Here is a 21,754-nt window from a genome sequence, read left to right as displayed (position 1 = left end):
CCAGACTAACACGGCTACCCCTCTGATACTTGTCAAAATTAAGGTCACCTTACTTCTCAGTGAGAACATCTGTAAGTTATTTGCATTAACTTCACACTTGTAGTGTCACATCATGTAGACAAGCCATGAATAAGTAAAAGGAAGGGAATAAGGGAAATTGGGAGGGGGGAGCCCCTACTAATTCCTTTAGTTTTAAATGCTTAACTGGTTTTCCAGGACACCCACACAAACGGGTGCAGATATTCAGCTGCAACCCCTGTCAAAGAAGCAAGAGTAGTAGCCACACAATCTGTATCAGTTTTCAGCCCGCAAACCCATTTAACGTCAGAGTCAACATTATAGTCACTCTATCTGCAGTGCTAAGACAATGGGTGTTTTTTTATCTACTATGCATTAGCTATCTCACTGCAAAACCACAATGGAGGCAAGGCACTTTGGTTTCACCAAAAAGGCAAACTAAGTGAGGTCAGCACTATTCCCCCCTACCTGAAGAGAAACAGGAGAATGTTTTTAAAAAGTCAAAACATCTTTGATATAGGCTGTACAAATCAGTAAATCTGTCAGAATGAAGAACATCCCTGAAACGTATCATAACAAACTAGGCAGCACACATACAAGGCTATGAAATTAAAACAGACAATTGGAAGTACACCTCTACCCTGATATAACGCTGTCCTCGGGAGCCAAAAAATCTTACCACGTTGTAAGTGAAACCGCATTATATTGAACTTGATTTGATCTGCCGGAGCGCGCAGCCCCCGGCCCCAGAGCACTGCTTTACCGCGTTATATCCGAATTCATGTTATATCGGGTCACGTTATAGCGAGGTAGAGGTGTATAGAGAAATCAGTTGAAAAATTGACATCTATATCTGCAATAAACGACGTCAAAGAAGAGTAAAGCATGTACTTCAGCGTGTGCAGGATGGGGGATTATTCACAGAAATTATCAATTACAAAAAGGGAGAAATCACGTTACTGGAAGTGCAAAATGGCACTGAATGTTACAGGATTGTACAACCATTTGAGATATACGGATCCTTTGGGAGAGCTAACAGCAAAAGTATGAATGCACCCTAAAGGTGCAGAAACGGACAGGCAAACAAAAGGAACGAAAAATGCATCAATTGATTTATTTTAATAATTAATTTCATGACTTTGGGGGGGCATAACTCATGAGTTTTCAGTTCTTGTGATTCTCAATCCATCTTGCAGTTGTATGTTTAGTAAAAAATATATTGGAAATTTCCTTTGGAGAAGGATTTTATACAAATGCCCTAAGGGACAGATTTTTAAGAGAATTTACGCTCCTTGTGGGATTTTTAAAAGAATCTAGGGGCTGTCAACTTTTAAAATGGTGGCCTCTGGTGAATGCTGGAGAACACAAGCGGTGACATGTGAAAAAGCACAATGGAAAACAACAGGGGATTGAGGCAATCCCCATTGGTGGATCAAAATAACAGTTTTCAGAGTAGCAGCCGTGTTAGTCTGTAACCGCAAAAAGAACAGGATATTTGTGGAACCTTAGAGACTAACAAATTTATCTAAGCATGAGCTTTCGTGGGCTACAGCCCACTTCTTCATCTTCTGTAGCCCACGAAAGCTTATGCTCAAATAAATTTGTAAAGTCTCTAAGGTGCCGCAAGATGTTCTTTTTGCAAAATAACAGTGTGGATTAAGGCAATCCCCATTGGTGGATCAAAGGAAACTGAAGCAGTTTTGACACCAACCTGGGAAATCAGTCAGCCTTGAACTCAAAAGATCCCAAAGAACGAACGTTATCAAAAACAACAACAACAACAACAAAAAGAACAAAAATTTAGAACTGAAAACTGCCAGTTACAAGATTGCACCTCAAACAGGAAATGTTACACTAGAAACACTGTGAAATCTCTTTGCTCAAGCTACTAGCAACTATTAATATTTCCCAAGATTATTTGCTATTAAAAATATAAATTAAATAGCACAATAGCATCCATCCACATGTTAACGACGTTAATGACAAAGTGCTTAGAGGAATAAAAACAACATTTTAAGATAATGTAAAGGAGTGAAACTTTATCTACAGCAGATTGCAAGAAAAGGAGTCAAATTCAAGGAATCAGAACAGTAGAGAAGACAATAAGGTCCCATCACCTGGAGTCACCTGGTTAGAGCGGCACTTTGCTTTTCATAAATAAAATAACTAATTACATAGAGTCACCCTGGAGTAAGCTTCTAGCCCTCATGTTTGCAAAGGAAAACTTGAAACTGAGACCCAACCATAACTGGTGCAGCAAGATCTGCTTGAGACTGCCGAGAGACTAAGACCACAGTGGGCAGAACTTCCCCATGCAACCAAATAGAGCATCAACTCCAAGAACCACGCGCTGGGGTCCTGTTTCCAACCCCAGGCAGAGGAGATGCCCCCATCAGCCCCTCCTCCCTGCTGCGGCCCTGGGGAAGGGAGAGAGAGAAACACCTTGAGCCGTTCCCTCTGCCTAGCTGAAGTTCGCCCCTCTCCCTTCCCCTCCCAGCCGGGATCCCCCTGCCATGGATCTGAGCAGAAGGACACTTGGGCCAGGCTCCACTTTCACTCTACACACCTGTCCCCATCCCCCATCTTCCACCAGCCCCTGGGCTGGGCTCCCCCATTTACCTGGAGCTGTTCCCTCCAGGGGGAGTGTCCCTGGGGACTGGTAACTCCTCTCCTCCCCGAATCTCCCAGGGCGCTGGGCTCTGAGGGATTAAATGCTAAGGGACCGGGAGGGACAGATGTTGGGCAGAGAACTGTGGCACTGAATGGATGGGGCTGGGGGAGCTGGGAATCAGAAGGAGCAGGGTGCAGAGGCTATTGAACGTTTGGGGATCACAGATAAGATCCTTATCACTCACCCCCTCTGTCCTTTCTCCCTGACCCTCTGCATTCCCACAGGGCCGTTTGTGAGAGGCCCAGAGGCCTGGGGATCCTACCTCTGCTGCAGCAGGAAACTGGGTTTGTCCCAACTCGGAAAAGTGGTTGGGTTAACTCGCACCTTTCACCCTGACCCAACCTCCGCCCCTTTTCCTAGTCCAAATCGACCCTGAGCATCTCATTTAGCCTGCTTCCTCCCCCCAGCAGAGTGAATGTTAGAGCTGCTAAGTTTCCCCTTGGAGGTAGATTGTCTCATCCTTGATTATGGTCCCGTTTTGCTGGGGTGGTGCTGAAGACAGGGCCGGTGCAACCATTTAGGCAACCACCTCACTGGGATTTGGGGGGCGCCATTTTCTTCGGCAGTGACCACAGTGGCCGGATCTTCAGCCACCCGGTCGCCGCCGGCATTTAGGCGGAGGGAGCTGGGGCAGGGGAGCGCGGGGAGGGCCGCCTGCAGCAAGTAAGGGGGGGCGGCATGCAGGGGAACTCCTCACCCCAGCTCACCCCTGCCCCGCCTCCTCCCCGAGCACCCCGTGTCTGCTTCACTTCTCCTGCCTCCCAGGCTTGCGGTGCCAATCAGCTTAGGTAAGTGGGAGAAGTGAAGCAGCGAAGGTGTGCTCGGGGTGCTCGTGCTCGTAGCAGGGGTGAGCTGGGGCAGGGGGGTGCCTCAGGGCGGAGGGTGGGGAACTGCCGCAAGGGGGGGGCCCAGGGCGGAGGGGCGGAGCTGCCGCGGGGGGGGGCCTCAGGTCAGGGGCGCAGGGCGCAAGGTGGAAGTTTCGCCTAGGGCGCGAAACATCCTTGCACCGGCCCTGGCTGAAGAACATTTATTTTCTCTGCCCATTCTTGTTTGTAAAAACAGAATAAAACAGAGTCTGAAAGAGCTGGAGCAGGGAGAGGAAAGGACGCTATTTCAACCTCTGGTTTATTTGAGCGTGATGGGGGTGAATCCGGGGGATTCCTTCCTTCCGCCTCAGCATCACAGTCCGCCTTCAACGTCTGTCCCAGCGTTGGAGCGTTCATGCTCTCCCGTTCTATCCCTCCCCCTCCCAGACCGGTCGTATTCCACAGCAGTTCTCCTCTCGCCACGCTTAGGAACCATGCTCTGATTTCTTGGATCCTAAATTGGACTCCCGAGGGCGGGGACCGAAAGGGGACTCGGAGAGGGAATTTAATGAATCCCACACATGGGATGATCATCCTGAGGCTAAATCCCAGTTGCCACCTATTGGCAAAAGCAGCTGTGGGCTTCTTTCTGCCGTGCGCAGATTGTTCGCTGATGGGAAGGATGCTAGTTGTGCTTTCTTTGTCTGTGACGATGCTAAAACTTTCATCAATAACAGGGCCAAATAATAAGAGAGATCAGAAATATGCTGTGAAAGTCGGGAGAAGCGCTCCTTAAATCAGTGGTTCTCAACCAGGGGCCCACATACCCCTGGAGGTACACAGACCTCTTGCAGGGGGCACATCAACTCATCTAGAGATTTGCCTAATTTTACAACAGGCTCCATAAAAAGCACCAGCGAAGTCAGGACAAGCTAAAATTTCAGACAGACACTGACTCGTTTATACTGCCATACAGACTATACACTGACATGTAAGAACAATATTTCTACTCCAGTTGATTTCTTCTATAATGATATGGTAAAAATGAGAAAGGCAGCAATTTTTCAGTAGTAGTGGCTGTGACACTTTTGTATTTTTATGTCTGATTTTCTAAGCAAGTCACTATTAACCTGGGGGTAGGCCAGACAAATCAGACTCCTGCCAGGAGTACAGTGGTTGGGAAAGGTTGAGAGCCACTGCCCTACATTATAAAGGACTATGGACGACACCATCAGTGGACTTGGGAGGGGACTGAGAAGGAAGGTGGGGGTATCTACCGGCCTATCCAGCCCTGACGCCAGACTGACCTGGATCGCTGAATCCAGAGGATGACGAAGAGCCTGACGCAGCCCAGTGGTTCGCCCCGTCCCCGGTGGCCACAGCATTGGCAGTGGACAATGGGGACTATGCCAGGGATGTCCCCTGGAGGGAATCAAAGCTGACTTGGGACAGGAGCTGCTGACCCTAAAGTCACCCTCCTCTCTGGCTCCCGTTCACGCAAGCTCCCTGGGTTTTCTGTGCCTGCTCCTGTGACAGGATCCCAGAGTCGCGCACGGATAAGCGGCGTTTTTCTGCCAGCCCTAAAAGGTCGCTCTGTGGCTGGTGCCTGCAGGAACAGGGCCCAGCAATGGGCTGGGCTAGGGCTGAAATGTGGGGTGCTGGGCTCTGAGCGTTGGGTTGGAGGAAGTGGGGTGGGGGGTTCTCTTTTCGATCTTCCTTCGAAATAATAAAGGAGAACTGAGTTTCTCAATGCTCCCCCCTCCCAGAGCCCTTTGTCTGGAATATCGATTAAACAGGGTCTTTAAAGGAGTCGGAGGCCATCTTGGAAGGCACTTTGCAGTGTTATTTCTGCAACACTGAGCCCAGACTCCAGACTGCAAAACTACCGGGGTAGGGGGGAGGTTCAGGCTCTTTAACTCTCTGGAGATCATCCCTCAGCTGCAGGGCGAATCCCCTCTAACATTTCCCATTCCCCGGCCCCTTGTCCAGGGAGAGTCAAGCTGCCTAGGATACACCATATAGAGGAGGGGAGAGGGGCCCTGCCAGGCACTGGGCCTTTAAGGACACAGGCCTGGGAAACAGGAGCTAAAATCCTGCAAAAGGGGGGGCAGGAAAACCCCTCTCCCCCCCACCTATTTTTGCAATCACTGCAGCTGGCTCACCCCATCTGGGGGGGACTTTTATCCACTCCCCCCTCCCCGGGTTTCCCCTTCTGCCCTGGCTGGCAGCGCCTGTACCCAACTCCTACCCCCAGTCCTTGAGCTGGCCCCTGGGTCCCGCTCCTTCCCCAAGCCGTTGCACCCCCCGGGGCATCCAGTTTAGCCCCATCCCAGATTCTGCCCCTCCGCCCCCCAGGAACAGCCGGGAGCTGCCTGTCAGCCCCAGAGGGGGCAGGGTGCGGGCAGGGCGGTGCCACCTGATCTCCCTGAGCAGCAGCCTCCGTTCACACCAGCGCGGCCAGGGGCTGGGAACACAAAGCACCAGATCTGGGGCCGCAGGCGACTCCGGCTCCCACCCCCGTCTGCCCCCGTGTCGCTGCCCCAGTACGGCCCGGGCTGGCTCCCCCCGCCCCGCACCCACCGGGGCTGGCGGCAGCTTTCCCGGGCCCCGGGCGGGAATCGCAGCCAGCTCCGCTGGGAGCAGCCTGGGGCCAAACCTCCCTCTGCAGCCCGGGGGTGCCGGGGGGGGGGCGGGTCTCTCTCACCTTCCCTCCGAGCGGGGCCCCCCGGGGCAGGGGCCGGGCTGGGGGCTCTGCCCTGGGAGAGGCTCCTGGTGGGGGGAGCAGCGGGAAGGGCCCTGCTGGAGATTCCCCTCTCCCGGCTGCAGCCAGGGCTCCGGGCTCCCAGCACCAGCCGCCCCCCGGGGCTCGGGGATCTCGCCAGGAGCCTGGGAGCCAGAGTCACCGCAGCGGCTGCGAGTCACTTCCTGCTGCCGGGCCTGAGCCCAGCGATCGCTGCCCGGAGCCGCCTCCCGGCTGCTCCTGGGTCCTAGCGATCAACCCACAACGCCGCAGCCCCCTGCCCCAGGTCCTGCCTCTACCAGTCTAGACATGGGCGGCTTCTCTGAGCCCCTTCACACACGCGCGTAAATTGGGCGCCTAGACTCTTGCCGAGGTGCCGTAATCCAGCCCTGGATCCCCCCCAGGGTTGAGTGGGGGGAGCTGATTCAGTAGCTGGTGTGTCTGGTCCCTGCTCAGAGAGAGGAGGCTGCTCTCCATCTGTCTCTGTTTTTTGGCCTGAGTCACAAGCTGCTGCCTCCTCCTCCATTGGGATCTGGGAGGCCGAACTGAGCAGCTGCTGCTTCCCCAGCAGGGTGGGTCTGTGCTGGGAGGAGGGCATCTTCATTAAAGCCCCCTCTGTGCCCAGCCCATGTAGGATTGTTGCCAGCTCTCCCCCATAGCTATAAAGGAAGGTGATTTTGGCTTCTGCAGCAGGAGCTGGAACTGGGAGACCCCCAATGAGCTCTAGTGACAGATTGGTACAAATCACTTCCAGCTCCTGCAGGGCTTCTAGTTTCTCCTCAAACAGTTCCCGCCCAACCCCTATTTAATTAATTCTGTGTCCCTGCCACCCCCACATATGCCCCCTGTCCAGCAATTCATTTCTGCCTCCTCAGTCCCCATACTAGTTCCACCCTTCCCGTCTACATGGCAATACCAGTTTGTGAATATGTCATGTGTTCTTTTACGGCAGTACTACCTGAACTTAGGAATTTACTCAGCTGTCATGACCAGAGCCTGCCCTAGCCATAAACAGACTAAACAATTGCTTAGAGCCCCAAGCCACTCAGGAGGGCTCCTGATTCACCTGTGCCTGTTTTAATATTGTGAGGGGAATATTCCTGTTTAGGGCCCCCAATGGGCTAGCACTGGCGCAGATAACGAGAAAGCATCTTTCTCTCCTGCTGTTGCATATACTGTGCAATCCCTATGTTTGTCTGCCACCCCTCCCCCGACCAACATGTTCTTCTGCCGCTACTTTCAGAAAGCAGGAGTTGATGTCAAGTTCTTTAATAATATCTATGTAACTCATCAACCCTACAAAGTACTATGTGCATATTTACATCTAACTCACCAGTATGTACTCACTTATCAACCCTACCAAGTACTAGGTGCGAGTGTGAATCACGATGCATTGATCAGGTCAGTGGTTCTCACACTATCTACCACCCTTTTCTTTTCTCAAAGATAAACTAGGGACTAGTCTACAATGAAAAGTTACATTGGCATAGGTGGGTCAGTCGGGGTGGGGAAAGAACCCAGGTCCTTGACTGACGTTTCTATGCCGACAAAACCTCCAGTAATCGATCGATGCACCTTTGTTGATGGAAAAGGGCTTTTGGTGGCATAGCCAACTTTGGGCTGGTGGTGTTCGTTTGCAGAGAGAACAAACCCCCTTTTGTCAGCGTAGCTGCATCTACACTAAGGGGCTGTGCTGGCAGTAGAGTTGGCTTAGGCCATGCCTGTACTAAAAAGTTAGGTCAATGCAGTTATGTTGATTAGAGCTGTGAAAAACCCACACCCTGAGTGACGCAGTTAAGAAGATCTAATCCCCAGCGTAGATCCATGGAAGAATTCTTCTGTGGACCTAGCTCTCGGGAAGGTGGATTAGCTACAGTGAGAGGAGAACCCTTCCTATCGCTGGAGTGAGCGTCTACACTGGAAGCACTACAGCAGTGCCACTGCGGAGTTTTGTGAAGACACAGACTTTGCCTAAGAAGGAAGAGAGTCAAGACCGTAAGGGAGGATGGATGGTGGGTCCCCTAACTTAGGAAGCAAGGAAATGGGAATTCCATCCGAACAGCCAGCGGGAGACATGCATGTGCCTGTCCATTAAAAGTTGACTTTGTAACCTGAAATTATCCCACAAAAACTGGCAGGAGAGGAAAAGGCAGGTAAAAAGTCAAAAGACGGACTAAAAAACATATGATGTTTTATTAAAAACTCACGCTTTATAGGACAGTCTCAAAATTGTTGATCTCTTGAGGTTTGCACCAGTGCAATTCTGCCCCACACCCCACTGTGACCCCTGCAACCCCCACATTGGCCCCTGACCCTCACGGCCCCTCTGCACTTCCTGCAGTTTCAGTGGTTCGTCACCCGCCCCCTTCCCACCCCTAGTGCTGGCAAGGAGAGGGATAAGCTTCCAGGGGGTGAGAGAGAGGAGGGGCCAGGAGAACGGGGAGACAGGAGTCCTCCAAGGTCATGGAGACTAGGATGATGGTGGCTAAAGAAACCCATCTTTTAATTCCCGGTGGGCTTTCCCCCCAGTGTCTCAGTGCCTGAGCTGGGATCCCGGAGTCTTCCTGACTATGGAGGACAGTGAGAAATAGGCTGCACAGTCCATAGGGGGGAAAACCTGACCTCTCCATCTCCATCGTTGCTTCCTCTCTATGGTTTGATGATCCATTGTCCCCCATGGAGGCACTGGGGTCATGGAAATGAGGACGTCTGAGGCTAGAGAGGCTGATTTCAGGGTTCTCAGGAGGGATATTTCCCCTGTGTCTTACGGCCACAGTCTGAACCGGGATCTCCCCACCTGGAGCCAGGGTCGGATTTTCTCCCCAGTGAAAAAGGCAGGCGGGAAAGTGAAGATTGGGCCCTGGTTCTCAGCATCGAAAAATGTCACCTGCCCCCGTTCACAGTCCAGACAAACCCGGATCCTGGTGGGGGCCTGGCTCAGGGGCAGGCAGGTCTCAGGGGAGGTGAGAGCCTGGTATTGATCTCCACACCGCTCTACAGCCCAGATCCCCACCTCAGGGTTACGGCTGATCCATCCCTTCCTCCTCACAGACTCTCTGGCCACTCCCACAGCCCAGAATCGCCCACCCCCTATCTCCACCTCCCAGCAATGTCTCCCTGAGGTTAATCCCTCACAGCCAAGCACACAGGGCAAAATGTCAAATCGCTCCGGATTGTCGGGTAGATCCTCCTCTGTGAATCCCCATCTTGCACTTTTCCAATCCTCTGACACGATGAGTTCGGGATGAGCCGTGTCTGGATCCAGAGTCACGTTCACTGGGGAGAGAGAGAATCGGAGCATTAGGGGCAGAGCTTGGCCCTGGGGGAGGCTGGAGCCATTTCTAACACTCCCCAGCAGCCTGGTGCAGGATGCGACAGTCCTGGATCCCCGGGAGGGATCTCAGGAGGAAGACGTGGTGTGGGGCTTTGGGGGGAAGATGCGGAGCAGGGGAGGGGCCTTGGGGGAAAGTGGCAGGGGAGGGGAGGTTCCGGCACTCCTGCTGAAGTGTCCGGTTTTTAAGTATTACCACGTTGGCAACCCTACCCCGGGGTCAGAGGAAAGCGTTCGGATGCAGGTTCGTCAGAGTGCTTCTGTTCCTTGGCGTGGGCATGGACTCAGTATTAAGGTTGGTGTCAGGATTGTTCATGTGACTTGAGCTTAGGGTCGCCTTAGTATTTACAATTCTCTATTTTATTTGTGAATGGGACGTGTGTCACGAGCAGTGTTAGTTTGGTTTGTAACTTCAGCTCCGGTCCATGAAAGTATCTCGATAGAATTTCTGTCTTCACTTGAAGCCCATCTCCACCGGCAATCTCACCCCGTCTGTGCAATCCTAGGGCTTCCCTTCTTCTTTTCTCCAGTTCAGACGGCAGAGTGTCTGGAGGGGGAAGGGACAGAAGAGATGAGACAGCCCGCTTTCATGTTTGAAACAACACCCCTGTAATGACGTTGGAGTTCATTAAACAACACACCAGTACATGACAAAAGACTAGAACTTTTATAAAAACACCCTAGAGAGCTTCTGAGGTGAACTGCTGTCAGGAGCAGAGGACACTCCCTAGAAGTGGGGGGGCCACCAGTGCCCAAACTGTGACCCTGCCCCTCTTCTCCCCCACACTTGTGCCACCTCTTCTCCCCTGCCCAATCTGTAACCCAATCTATAATATATGTTAATTACTTAAGAATCCCCAGTTATCACTTTGAGGGTTAGCAGGTTCTTGTCCCAAGATGAGGCCCAGTGTTACTCAAATTATTATCTAGTTGGAAACCCCAATGTGCACAGTTGCAACACTCACACTATAGAAATTCCTCTATTATTACAAATATAGTTTATTAATACATTTAGCACAGTCACAAACACCCCAACTCAGTAAGGGAGACAGAGGTACTAGAGAATATACATCTACACACCCACATACTCACACCATCCCTTGCAGAATAACCTGACATGTTTGCCATCATCTTCCTCATCACCATCACCTTCTTCATCATCACCCGTGGCCATCATTCTGGCACCTCCCAAGAACTACATCTCCTTCTCCTACTGCCCCTAGGCTGGGATACCACTTTTACAATATGTCACTCCGATGCCGATATATTTAATGCATATTTAGTGGGGAATTTCCCCCTTTTCCTTATTTGTATTTTGTCATCTTACTAATCATAGAATCATAGATTATTAGGGTTGGAAGGGACCTCAAGAGATCATCTAGTCCAACCGCCTGCTCAAAGCAGGACCAATCCCCAAATCCCTACATGGCCCCCTCAAGGATTGAACTCACAACCCTGGGTTTAGCAGGCCAATGCTCAAACTAATGTTGGAGTGTCTTTTTTCTATAGGTTCATATATCATACAATCATAGAAGATTAGGGTTAGAAGAGATCTCAAGAGGTCATCTAGTCCAAACCCCTGCTCAAAGCAGGACCAACACCAACTAAATCATCCCAGGCAGGGCTTTGTCAAGCTGGGCCTTAAAAACTTCTAAGGAAGGAGATTCCACCACCTCCCTAGGTAACTCATTCCAGTGCTTCACCACCCTCCTGGTGAAATAGTGTTTCCTAATATCCAATCTAGACCTCCAGCACTGCAACTTGAGACCATTGCTCCTTGTTCTGTCATTTGCCACCACGGAGAACAGCTGAGCCCCATCCTCTTTGGAACCCCCCATCAGGTAGTTGAAGGCTGCTATCAAATCCCCCTCACTCTTCTCTTCTGCAGCCTAAATAAGCCCAGTTTCCTCAGCCTCTCCTCATAAGTCATGTGCCCCAGCCCTCTAATCATTTTCATTGCCCTCCGCTAGACTCTCTCCAATTTGTCCACATCCTTTCTGTATAGGGGGTCCAAAACTGGATGCCATACTCCAGATGTGGCTTCACCAGTGCCGAATAGAAGTGAATAATCACTTCCCTGGATCTGCTGGCAACACTCCTATTAATGCAGCCCAATCTTCTCCCACAGTCTCTAGACTCATCCCAATTTCTGCTCCTCGATCTCATCTTGGTACCTTTGAACTTCTTCAGAGTCTCCGTTAGGGCACTATTATTCTGAGACAACTCTCCGAGTCTCTTTTCCAGCTCCGAAGACATCTCCACTGGCTGCTGGAACTTCCCCTTCTCACACCTGGAGAGAAAATGTCACATTCTTGTATTTTGTTTGGTGACACATCATCATTTGTTGTTAGTGAACGTTGCTGCTCTAATGGGGCTGGAATTAGAATTCCTCGACTTCTCCCAGCCTCAGAGCAGATGCAACACAAGCTGTGGCCGTACAACCTTCCCCCTGAAGATCCCATTAATATTCTTCAGCTCTGGCCTGGAGAAACTGGCTCTGGGGCAAAACAGGAATTGAGTCTCCCAGCCAATTCACTCCTTGGCCTCCCTGCTGGTCTTCGTGTTGTAGCCATGTGTGCCCTCAGAAGTGGACTGATTCATTACAAATTAAGCCCTGAATAGATGTAAGAGGTGTTGGGGCTCAAGCAATTTTTTTATTTTCATAAGTGATGTGGCAAGCCCAGAGGTGCTGGGGCGATGAACAATGGGTGTCAGGTTTGTATAATTTTTGATGATGCCCAGAACGGGTCCAAGCAGAGCCATCCCGTCCATAGGACGGACCGGGGCAACCATCCCAGGCCCTGTGCTTAGGGACGCGGGGTCCCAGGCGGGCTGGGGGTTAGCGGGGAGTCCAGCGAGCGACCCGGCCCCAGCCCACCCCACTCTGCTCCGCCCCGCTGGGTCCTGGAGTCGCTCGGGGGAGGGGGCGTAAGCCAAAAAGAGGCAGGGCAGGGGCTTGGATAAGGGATGGAATGGGGCGGGGAGGGGGTGGAGCAGGAGTGGGAAGAGGTGGGGCAGGGCGGGCTGGGGCCAGGACTGTGGCTGCTGCCGGCCCCAGGTCCCCTGCTAACCCTCCAGACCACCCTGGACCTCACTTCCCCCTGAAGTGTGGAGCCCCCCAAAGCACGGGGACTGGGTCGGGTGCCCCGGTCCATCCTATGGATGGGATGGCTCCGAAAATATAAGCCCAAACAATGGTGGAGCTGGTCCCACGTTCCTGAATATTGGTGGAGCACAGGCACCCAGGGGCCATATAACTCTCTGCCTGTGGCGATGAATTGCCAAGCCTAGAGGTGCCGGGGCTCGGCCCTGGCAAGCCACAGCACAAATTAAACATTGATCTACTCCCCGCTTCCCCAGCTCATTGCACACAGGTCTCCAAACAGTGCTCAGGCAGTAAGGACTCTTGATGCTCGCTGCCCCGGGCGGGACTGTATCCGGTGCCCTAGTGAGGAAAGGCCCATAGTCCATCCCCAGAACCCTGAGGCAGCCAGTCCCCCAGGGAGGTGACTTCTCTAGAAATACTTGAGGTTCAAAAGCTTTCATTAACTCCAGAGTGTCGGGCCAGGGAGTGAGAAGCTCCGGATGTTAAATTCATCCGAGACGTGTGGCCGAATGTGACCCAGCCCCACGTGCTGTGCTGTGGCGCCCTGGCGAGACGGGGTCTGAACACAGCAGCCAAGTCCTTTCCCGGTGCTGTAAAGCAGGCAGAAGCCACGTACCTGCTCAAGGTGCTTCTGATGTCCTAGAGGGAAGATAAAGAACAGGGAGCTCAGTCCCACACGCCGAGGGCCCCTCCTGCTCTGGAGGGGGCTCGCTCTGAATTCAGCACCGGGCACACGGGGATCTAGGGCCCTTTTATTCATAAACATTTTTTCCCAAGTGCATAGGCGCCGACTCTGTGGGCGCTCTGGGGCTGGAGCACCCACTTTAAAAAAAAAAAAAAAAGGTGCTCAGCACTCACCAGCGGAGCTCCTCCTCTTCCCCCACCCTCCAGTGCCGCCCGCCCCCGAGCGGCCCTGCCAATCAACTCCTCCCCCTCTCCCCCAGCACCTCCCGCCCCTGGGCGGCCCTGCCAATCAACTCCTCCCCTCCCCCCAGCGCCTCCCGTCCCGGGGCAGCCCTGCCAATCAACTCCGCCCTCGCCCCTCCCAGCGCCGCCCGCCCCCGAGCGGCCCTGCCAATCAACTCCTCCCCCTCTCCCCCAGCACCTCCCGCCCCTGGGCGGCCCTGCCAATCAACTCCTCCCCCTCCCCCCCAGCACCTCCCGCCCCTGGGCGGCCCTGCCAATCAACTCTCCTCCCCCCCAGCGCCTCCCGCCCCGAGCGACCCTGCCAATCAACTCCTCCCCCTCCCCCCCAGCACCTCCTGCCCCCGGGGGGGCCTGCCAATCAACTCCTCCCCCCTCCCTCCCAGCGCCTCCCGCCCGGTGATCAACTCCTCCCCTCCCGCCCAGAACCTCCCGCCCCGGGGCCCTGCCTATCAACTCCTCCTCCTCCTCCCAGCGCCTCCCGCCCCCGGGCGGCCCTGCCGATCAACTCCTCCTCACCCCAGTGCCTCCCGTCCCCCGGTGGCCCTGCTGATCAACTCCTCCCCTCCCACCCAGCACCTCCTGCGGCCCTGCCAATCAACTCCTCCCCCTCCCGCCCAGAACCTCCCATCCCCGGGGGGCCCTGCCGATCAACTCCTCCCCCTTCCCCCCAGCACCTCCCGTCCCCGGGGGGCCCTGCCAATCAACTCCTCCCCCTCCCCTCCCAGCGCCTCCCGTCCCTGGGCGGCCCTGCCGATCAACTCCTCCCCCTCCCACCCAGCGCCTCCCTCCTTCTGTGCATCAGCTGTTCAGCGGTGTGCACAAGGCACAGGGAGGAGGGGCAAGAGGACAGAGCGCTTAGGGCAGGGGGTGGAATGGGGCAGAAAGAGATGGGGCGGGGTGGGGGTGGGGCCTAGGGCGGACCAGGGGTCGAGCGCCCCCGGGGAAATGATCAACTCCTATGCCCAAGTCGGTTTTTGCTATTATTTGTGGAAAACGAAAGCCACAGAGATGGTATTGTGAGTGGAAATGTGCAGGAGAGTTGTCATGGGAAGGGCCCTTTCTCTCTCTCATGCCCATATTGAAAAACTCTCTAATTCTTTGTGCTCCTCTCACGGTCGTGAACGAGCGTGGAGAGTTTGTGACCAGACCAGAGAACCCTGCTGTTTATAACGCACAGGTCATTCCCTCAAGGAAGAGAAACAGTATCTCCTCCTCCCACCCTCATCCCACCCATAGCCTCAATAACGTTGTTCCCCCACCTCCCTAGTCCTGCATGTCTTAGGCGCCGACTCTGTGGGTGCTCCGGAGCTCAAGCACCCACAGGAAAAAAAATAGTGGGTGCTCAACACCCACCAGCCACAGCTGTTCAGCAGTGCTGCCAATCAGCTGTTTGGTGGCTGGGGGAAGGTGGAGAGCAGCGAGTGGGGGATCTTGGGGGAGGGGTTGGAGCAGGCAGAGCGAGGGCGCAGCCTCGGGCAGAGCAGGGGTTGAGCACCCCCTGGAAAAAGTAAGAGTCAGGGCCTATGCTGCACATTCCCGCAGACACAGCCCAGAGCGCTCAAATATTCCAGCCTGCTGCCCTGCAGAATCCAGAGCCCAAGGAGGGGCAGGAATTGCCAAGTGTGACCCGTGTGGACAGAATGATGAGCAAGGGGAAGACACTACGAAAGGGAAAGTTGTGGCTGAATATCAGGGCGATCTTCTTGACTCTAGACGTATCTGGCTAGAGAATCATCTCCCAAGGGGAAACGGTGGAAGCCGCAACCCCTGGGAATTTTGCACCTTGGCTGCACAAAACCAAAGAAAGTGAGTTGGTGGGAGCAACCCTGCTCTGGCCCCAGGGCCATGGAGTGTCTGAGCGAAGGGGGCATTTCCATCTCGAACATCTAGGAGCCTGTAACTCTCCAAAGGACAATCATAATTCCCATTCCAGCAATACACCGACTGAGTTACTGACTCCTGGACTTCGTTGCCGTGACACCCGTGCAGGGATCTGGGGGATCTCTAAGTCAGTCTCACCTGCAGGAATTTGCTGGCCGGCTGCCGGCACATCCCCTCCATCTCGCCGATCCGCTCGCTGAGACAGGGTATCTCCTTGGACACTCTGGTGGTGTTTTCATCCTGGCTCTTCCTAATCTCCTTGTCCAACTTTTCCAATTGGGCCAGCAGGAGTCGCTCTTGGTCCTCCAGAAACTGGCGCAGCTGCTTGAATACAGATACAATCTTCTGCCTCTCAGCTTCCATTTTCTCCTGTAAGGGACACGCAGGAAAAAGGGAAGTTGGGAATACGTGGAGAGTCATGGGCCGTTTCACAGTAGATCCCTAGCTGGAGGGTCAGGGATGCTCACCAGAGGTGCACATGCTGCCTGAAAGGAAGTGTCACCTTGACTATTATCCTTGTCTATGTTCAAATTATCCCTAGAAAGGATCGGTCTTCATAAATAAACAGTCTCCCGCCTTCACCATTTAACTGCCTCATCTCCATTAAACCAGAACAGAGTTTACTTGACACAGAGGACTAACTAATCACCGCGGAAAGGGGAAAGTTACCCATTGTCGCTTTCCCATCACTCAGAGCGAGAAGAACACTGACAACGCCCCTGGGAATATCTGCTAGCGATTAACAAAGGCACCTACCAGCAGTTCCCGGAGTCTCTTTTCCTCGCTCAGTTTAACTGCCGGGACCTCATCTCTCTCTTTCATCAAGCTCTGCAAATGGAGCTGAATTTGATCCTAACGAAAAACAAAGAAAAGTGACTTTTGATTTTTCTCTTTTCCCAGGGTTATTTCCCCGCTGGATTTGTGTTTTCCAGGACGTCACATCGATAACAAAGCTCATCTCAGGAATACCTGGCTCAAGCCACTTCAGATGTGGCCCACTAACCCTAACCTGGAGTCCCAGGAGGGAGGGGAATTTTCAAGACAATTGGAGTAAGAGCGAGGATTTCTGAGCAGTTCGAAAACTTGGCTTTCAAACAATAAACCAGTTTCAACCTTAACTGTAGCGGTGCTACCAACCCACCATTATTCACATGTCCCCGGCAGCAGAACTGCCGTCTCTTTCTCTTCAGTCTGAACCTCCTTTTTGGCTGCATCTGGGCTGCAGCAGGCTCATCCGCTCCGTTTCTGGCCTGACGAAAACCGTGCAGCCATCATTGTTAATTCCCTTTAAGGGAGACAGCGCCTCCTCTGGACACCTCAGCACAATGCTAGAGCAGCATCAGTGGCAGCCCAGAGGGAGTAGCTCTGTAAGGCAGGACTATTGATGGAGCCGGCTTCTGGGAGAGGAAATCCAGGAAACTGGGAGAACCTGTTGCTCTGAAAGAGGCTCAGTGAAACTTCAGCTCCCCCGGGGGGAAAACATAGGCGCCGAGTCGCCGACTCCGTGGGTGCTCTGGGGCTGGGGCACCCATGGGGAAAAAAAATTGTGGGTGCTCAGCAGATCAGCGCCTCCCCCTTCCCCATAGAGCCTCTCACCTGCCGGTGGCCCCAACTCCCCCTCCCTCCCAATGCCTCCCACCCGCTGCAATCAGCTGTTCAGTGGTGTGCAGGAGGCACTGGGGGGATGGAGAGCAGTAGAGGAAGGAAGAGGCAGGGGGATGGGGTGGGAAGAGGCAGAGTGGGGATGGGGCCTGGGACGGAGCGGGGGTCGAACCCACCCCCAGCATCTGTGTAAGTTGGCGTCTATGGGGGAAAAGATCAATTTAGTCTGAAAAGGGAAGGATTGAATTAACCGACGTCAGAGTGTTTCCTACCTTGTATTTCTGAGCAGCCTCCTCCACGAGCAGCACTCTGTGAGATCTATGCTGGGGGGATCTCCAACAAGCCACACACACGGCTTCCCCGTCCTCCTCGCAGAACAGGTTGAGTTTCTCCTGGTGTGTCTCACACAGATTCTCTTTGCTAGGATTTAATTCCAGTTGTCTAATTTTCTCTACTATATTCCCCAGCTGCCAGTTGGGCCGGAGGCTCCCTTTCCGGATCGGGTCTCTGCAGACGGGACACTCCAAGGGGCCATATTCTCCCCATTTGTCACAGTAGTTACTGATGCAGCCCTGGCAGAAGTTATGCCCACAGTCCATGGTCTCGGGGTCCGTTAGATACTCCAGGCAGATGGGACACATGGTTTCCTCTTGGATTCCCTGTACAGGAGCCGCTGAGGCCATGGCTGCTGGGATTGTCAATGTTTTTTCTGGCCTCTTCCTTTATGCCACGCGTGGATGGGAGAAAAAGCTCAGTGAGAACCATATGGGGGAAAAGTTGGGGCATGAAGTTGAGGGAAAGTTGGTTGGGATTGGTGAAGAGAATGGGCAATGCCTGTTTCACACTCGCTCTGGAGAGCTGGGTCTCTCTCCATAAAGGGGGCTGTAAGTATCTCTCCGCCACGAGCCCCTCTTCCTTCCTTCTGCACCAATGTGTGTCCACACCAGCCCTCTCCACTGGCTAAACCCAGACCGATCTGAGCCCCTCTCCTTTTAGTGCCCCCTCAATGGAACTGACCCAGCCAATAACCCAGTGCACAGCTTGCTACAGCCTGTCCCAGCTGTAGTAGAAGGAGAGAGCCTGAAACATGAGGCCTGGTACAAGGCCTGAGGCCTGAACGACAGTGAGCAAAAATGTCAGGTCCTGCTGATATAAAGCAAAGTTGGCAAGAGAACATAAGGAGGCTATACTGGGTCAGACAATGGTCCATGAAGCCCAGTACCCTGTCTTCGGAAGACAGGATACTGGCTAGACGTACCTTTGGTCTCACCTAGTATGGCCGTTCTTATGTTCTTCTGACAGTGGCCAGTGCCAGATGCCCTAGAGGGAATGAACAGAACAGGGAATCATCAAGTGATCCATCCCCTGTTGCCCATTCCCAGCTTCTGGCAAACAGAGGCTAGGGACACCATCCTTGCCCATCCTGGCTAATAGCCATTGATGGACCTATCCTCCATGAACTTATCTAGTTCTTTTTTTAACCCTGTTATGGTCTTGGCCTTCACAACATCCTCTGGCAAGGAGTTCCACAGATTGACTGTGCGTTGTGTGAAGAAATACTTCCTTTTGTTTGTTTTAAACCTGATGCCTATTCATTTCATTTGGTGACCCCTGGTTCTTGTGTTATGAGAAGTAGTAAACAACACTTCCTTATCTACTTTTTCTACACCAGTCATGATTTTATAGACCTCAATCATACCTCCCCTTAGCTGTCTCTTTTCCAAGCTGAAAAGTCCCAGTCTTATTAATCTCTCCTCCTACGGAAGTCGTTCCAGACCTCTAATAATTTTTGTTGCCCTTTTCTGAACCTTTTCCAATATACCAGATCCACCCAAAATATCGGTCTGCCAGTCTTTCTGTGGGTATACAATGCTCTTTTAAAAATACGCCCCAACCAAAAAAAAAAAAATAGCCCATCACATCAGAATTTCAATAAGTGCCCAATTTCAAACACTACCCACAAAACTGCACCTCAGATGTAAAGGGCATTAAAATATGCAGGTGAAGTTTCTCACTGAAAGGACCTGTACTTACAAAGAAAAGAGGAACTTTCACCTTCATTTACTACATTTCAGAACTCAACCCTGGCGATGGAGCCAGGACCAACAGTTCCAGAAAAATAAAGGAGATTTTTAAGAGTAAGTTGGACAAACACCCGTCAGGGATGGTCTGATAATGGTTGGTCCTGTCTTGAGCGCAGGGGACTGGATTAGATGACCTCGCGAGGTCCCTTCCAGTCCTATGATTCTAAGGTTAAAAGTCCATAATGAACTCTAATGAATCCTCGCAATCTCCCAGAGAGGGGCACGAATATTAATCATCCACTAGCAAGAGTGATACAAAGATGCCCAGTGAGCGTGAATCTCAAGTAAATGGGAAAACTTTGGGGAGGTGAAATTAACTTCCATTGTGTGGCCAGGGCCTAGGCCCCCAGTGCACCCTCCTGTGGCAACTTCTTCCCCAGACACTGGACTACGGTTCATGGCTGAAGCTCTCACGCAATGGTTGGTGCTACTGGAGACCCCTACCACCGTGCTAGGGAGTTGGGAGCGGAGTTCCCGCAGCAGAGCCTCTTCCCCTCCCTGAAGCCCCAGATCTGGGCCCTCAGTTTTGCGGAGGACTTAGTACGGGTTCTCCACGTGATGCCTGGATTCTCACCCAGAGTACGAACAAGAAATCTGGAGAGCACAGCTACCCTGGCAACAGCGCTCGGGCCTGACACGCACACACAGGAAAGACTCACAAACTGAAAGATGGCTCGAAGGATTGAAAAAAGAAAGAAAAAAATCTTTCTCCTACCTCACGTGTCTCGGAGAAAAGTCTCAGCAGTTCCAGGATCCTTGGGGCATTTCCCAGCTTAGCGAGACAATGAATCAAGGGGATTTGCGTTTAATGCTCCGTTTAAATCCAGTGCTTTTTGATGGGTAGTTGGAAATCCCCTCTATTGCAGTGAGTGGGGCCAAATGGTACAGTGGGAAGGGGAGGAAATATTCAGGGATCACATGCTAGTGTCAGGAAAAATCCTTTTATGGCGCGGGGGTACGGGGACTCACTGTAACACTTCAGAGGACTGATTTCAAATCATCAGCCCTCACCCAGATCAGCTTTGAGCGGAGTCTGAAATGGGTTTTTACTGATTCTTTGACAAACTGTCTCAAGCACGAGAAGGGAAACAATCAAGGGCAGCAGAAAGGCTAGTTGGAACAGGCCTCGTGGCTAAGTTTTGGGGTGACTTTACCCTGGATTACTTTGCAGTCCAATGTTTCCTTGTGGAGCAGGGCTCACCCCCACCAGAGCCCCTTGGGAGTTTCTCGCCCCCTTAACTCCGGATTTCTGCAGTGTAGAGTTACTTACCAGTGCAATATTGATCAGTGGGACAAACTCTTCCTGCTTTCCCCAGCTGGCAACTTTGCTGGCTGTTACTGAGCCTGCTGGCGTGATCTGAACATGCTCAGTGAGATCTCTGCTCCTGGCTATAAAGGGAGAGGCCCAGAGGCAGGCTGGATCATGTCAGAGTGAAGTGGTAGGCCAGGGAAGGAGAGGGACAAAATCAGGGAGAGGGGTTAAGAGCTGCAAAAAAATGATCACCAATGGAACTTTTTTTCTCCCCTCCCCAGCCAGATCATCTCAGCACACCCTGCCCAGGGCCGTGGCTCAGTGCTGCCAACTTTCAAGAGTTCAAAAGTCATGAGATTGGCCCCCAAAATCACGCCATTTAAACAAATACATTATATTGCGTTTTTTAGGCCAGTCTCTTGATGTTTGAACTCCCCCGGCCCATCCCCAGGGTGTGCGCACGCGACAATTAGCGTGGCCCACTCTCCATGGATAAGGTGATTTTTGGCCCCTGCCGCAGAAGTTCTCATCTCCACGTCTGCCCTGCCCAGCAATTAATCCTGTCCCCCAGTTCCCCATCAGTTCTGTCCCCACCCAACCCCCCTCAATTCAGTCTCCTTCATTTCAGTTCCTCAGCCCCATCACCATCATCCCAACAGTTCAGCCCCCCCACTCCATTGCCCTCCGTTCACCCCCCAGCACCACCCCATCTGCTCAGACCCCTCCACCCATCCACCCCCTCTCTCCTCACTTCAGCCCTTCTGCTGCTCCCAGCCTCACCTCTGCTCCTTAAGAGTCCCTCTCCAGGCCTGATGCATGGTCTGCAGTGAGGTCCCTTCTTCCATTTCCCAGGATGGCAGGGGAGCAGCTTCCCCAGGGCTGACAGCAGGAGGCCCCGCCATGCCCCGAGCAGCTGATAGGATTTCTACGTAAAATGAAGCCTCACTTTTAGAACGCCATCATATGATCATGAGTGAGGCTTAATTTTGCTCAGAAATCACATCTCTCGTGATCAGTTTGTGGGAGTCGGCACATCTGGTGCTTTTAAAGCACCGAGATGCCCAATGCCTAGCCCAGTGGCTCCCAACCTTTCCAGACGACTGTACCCCGTTCCGGACACTGATTTGTCTTGCGGACCTCCAAGTCTTTCTACGGCAAGCCTGCCATTACGTGCAGCGTTGTTAGCTGCTTTGTCTGCCATTTTGGGCCCTGTGATTTGAATATGCACTGGGATGTCTTGGCTAGTGGTTCTCAACCAGTGGTATGTGTACCCCTCGGGGTACCCAAACATCTTCCCAGGGGTATGTCATTCATCTAGATATTTGCCTTGTTTTAC

At 52.7% G+C, this 21,754-nt stretch overlaps 1 protein-coding gene across 2 annotated transcripts; it reads right to left on the bottom strand.

Moving 5' to 3' along the window:
- Nucleotides 1-8,575: 8,575 nt before the first annotated feature.
- LOC120382889 (tripartite motif-containing protein 10-like) lies at nt 8,576-21,420 on the bottom strand. Of its 2 annotated transcripts, XM_039500346.1 has the most exons (10): nt 21,199-21,420; nt 20,437-20,582; nt 19,882-19,938; nt 17,355-17,802; nt 16,237-16,332; nt 15,619-15,849; nt 13,289-13,311; nt 11,741-11,856; nt 10,054-10,113; nt 8,576-9,511 (listed from the first exon to the last, which is right to left on the bottom strand). In XM_039500346.1, exons 4-10 carry the CDS (start codon nt 17,763-17,765, stop codon nt 9,000-9,002), a joined length of 1,449 nt encoding a protein of 482 aa, XP_039356280.1. In that variant the 5' UTR covers nt 17,766-17,802; nt 19,882-19,938; nt 20,437-20,582; nt 21,199-21,420; the 3' UTR covers nt 8,576-8,999. The 2 variants fall into 2 exon arrangements, with proteins under 2 accessions (XP_039356280.1, XP_039356281.1); XM_039500347.1 differs by lacking the exon at nt 19,882-19,938.
- Nucleotides 21,421-21,754: the final 334 nt, after the last annotated feature.

The sequence above is a fragment of the Mauremys reevesii genome, linkage group 15, assembly GCF_016161935.1.
Source record: "Mauremys reevesii isolate NIE-2019 linkage group 15, ASM1616193v1, whole genome shotgun sequence".
In the NCBI taxonomy this organism is placed as follows: domain Eukaryota; kingdom Metazoa; phylum Chordata; order Testudines; family Geoemydidae; genus Mauremys; species Mauremys reevesii.
This window is presented reverse-complemented; position numbering and strand designations above follow the sequence as displayed.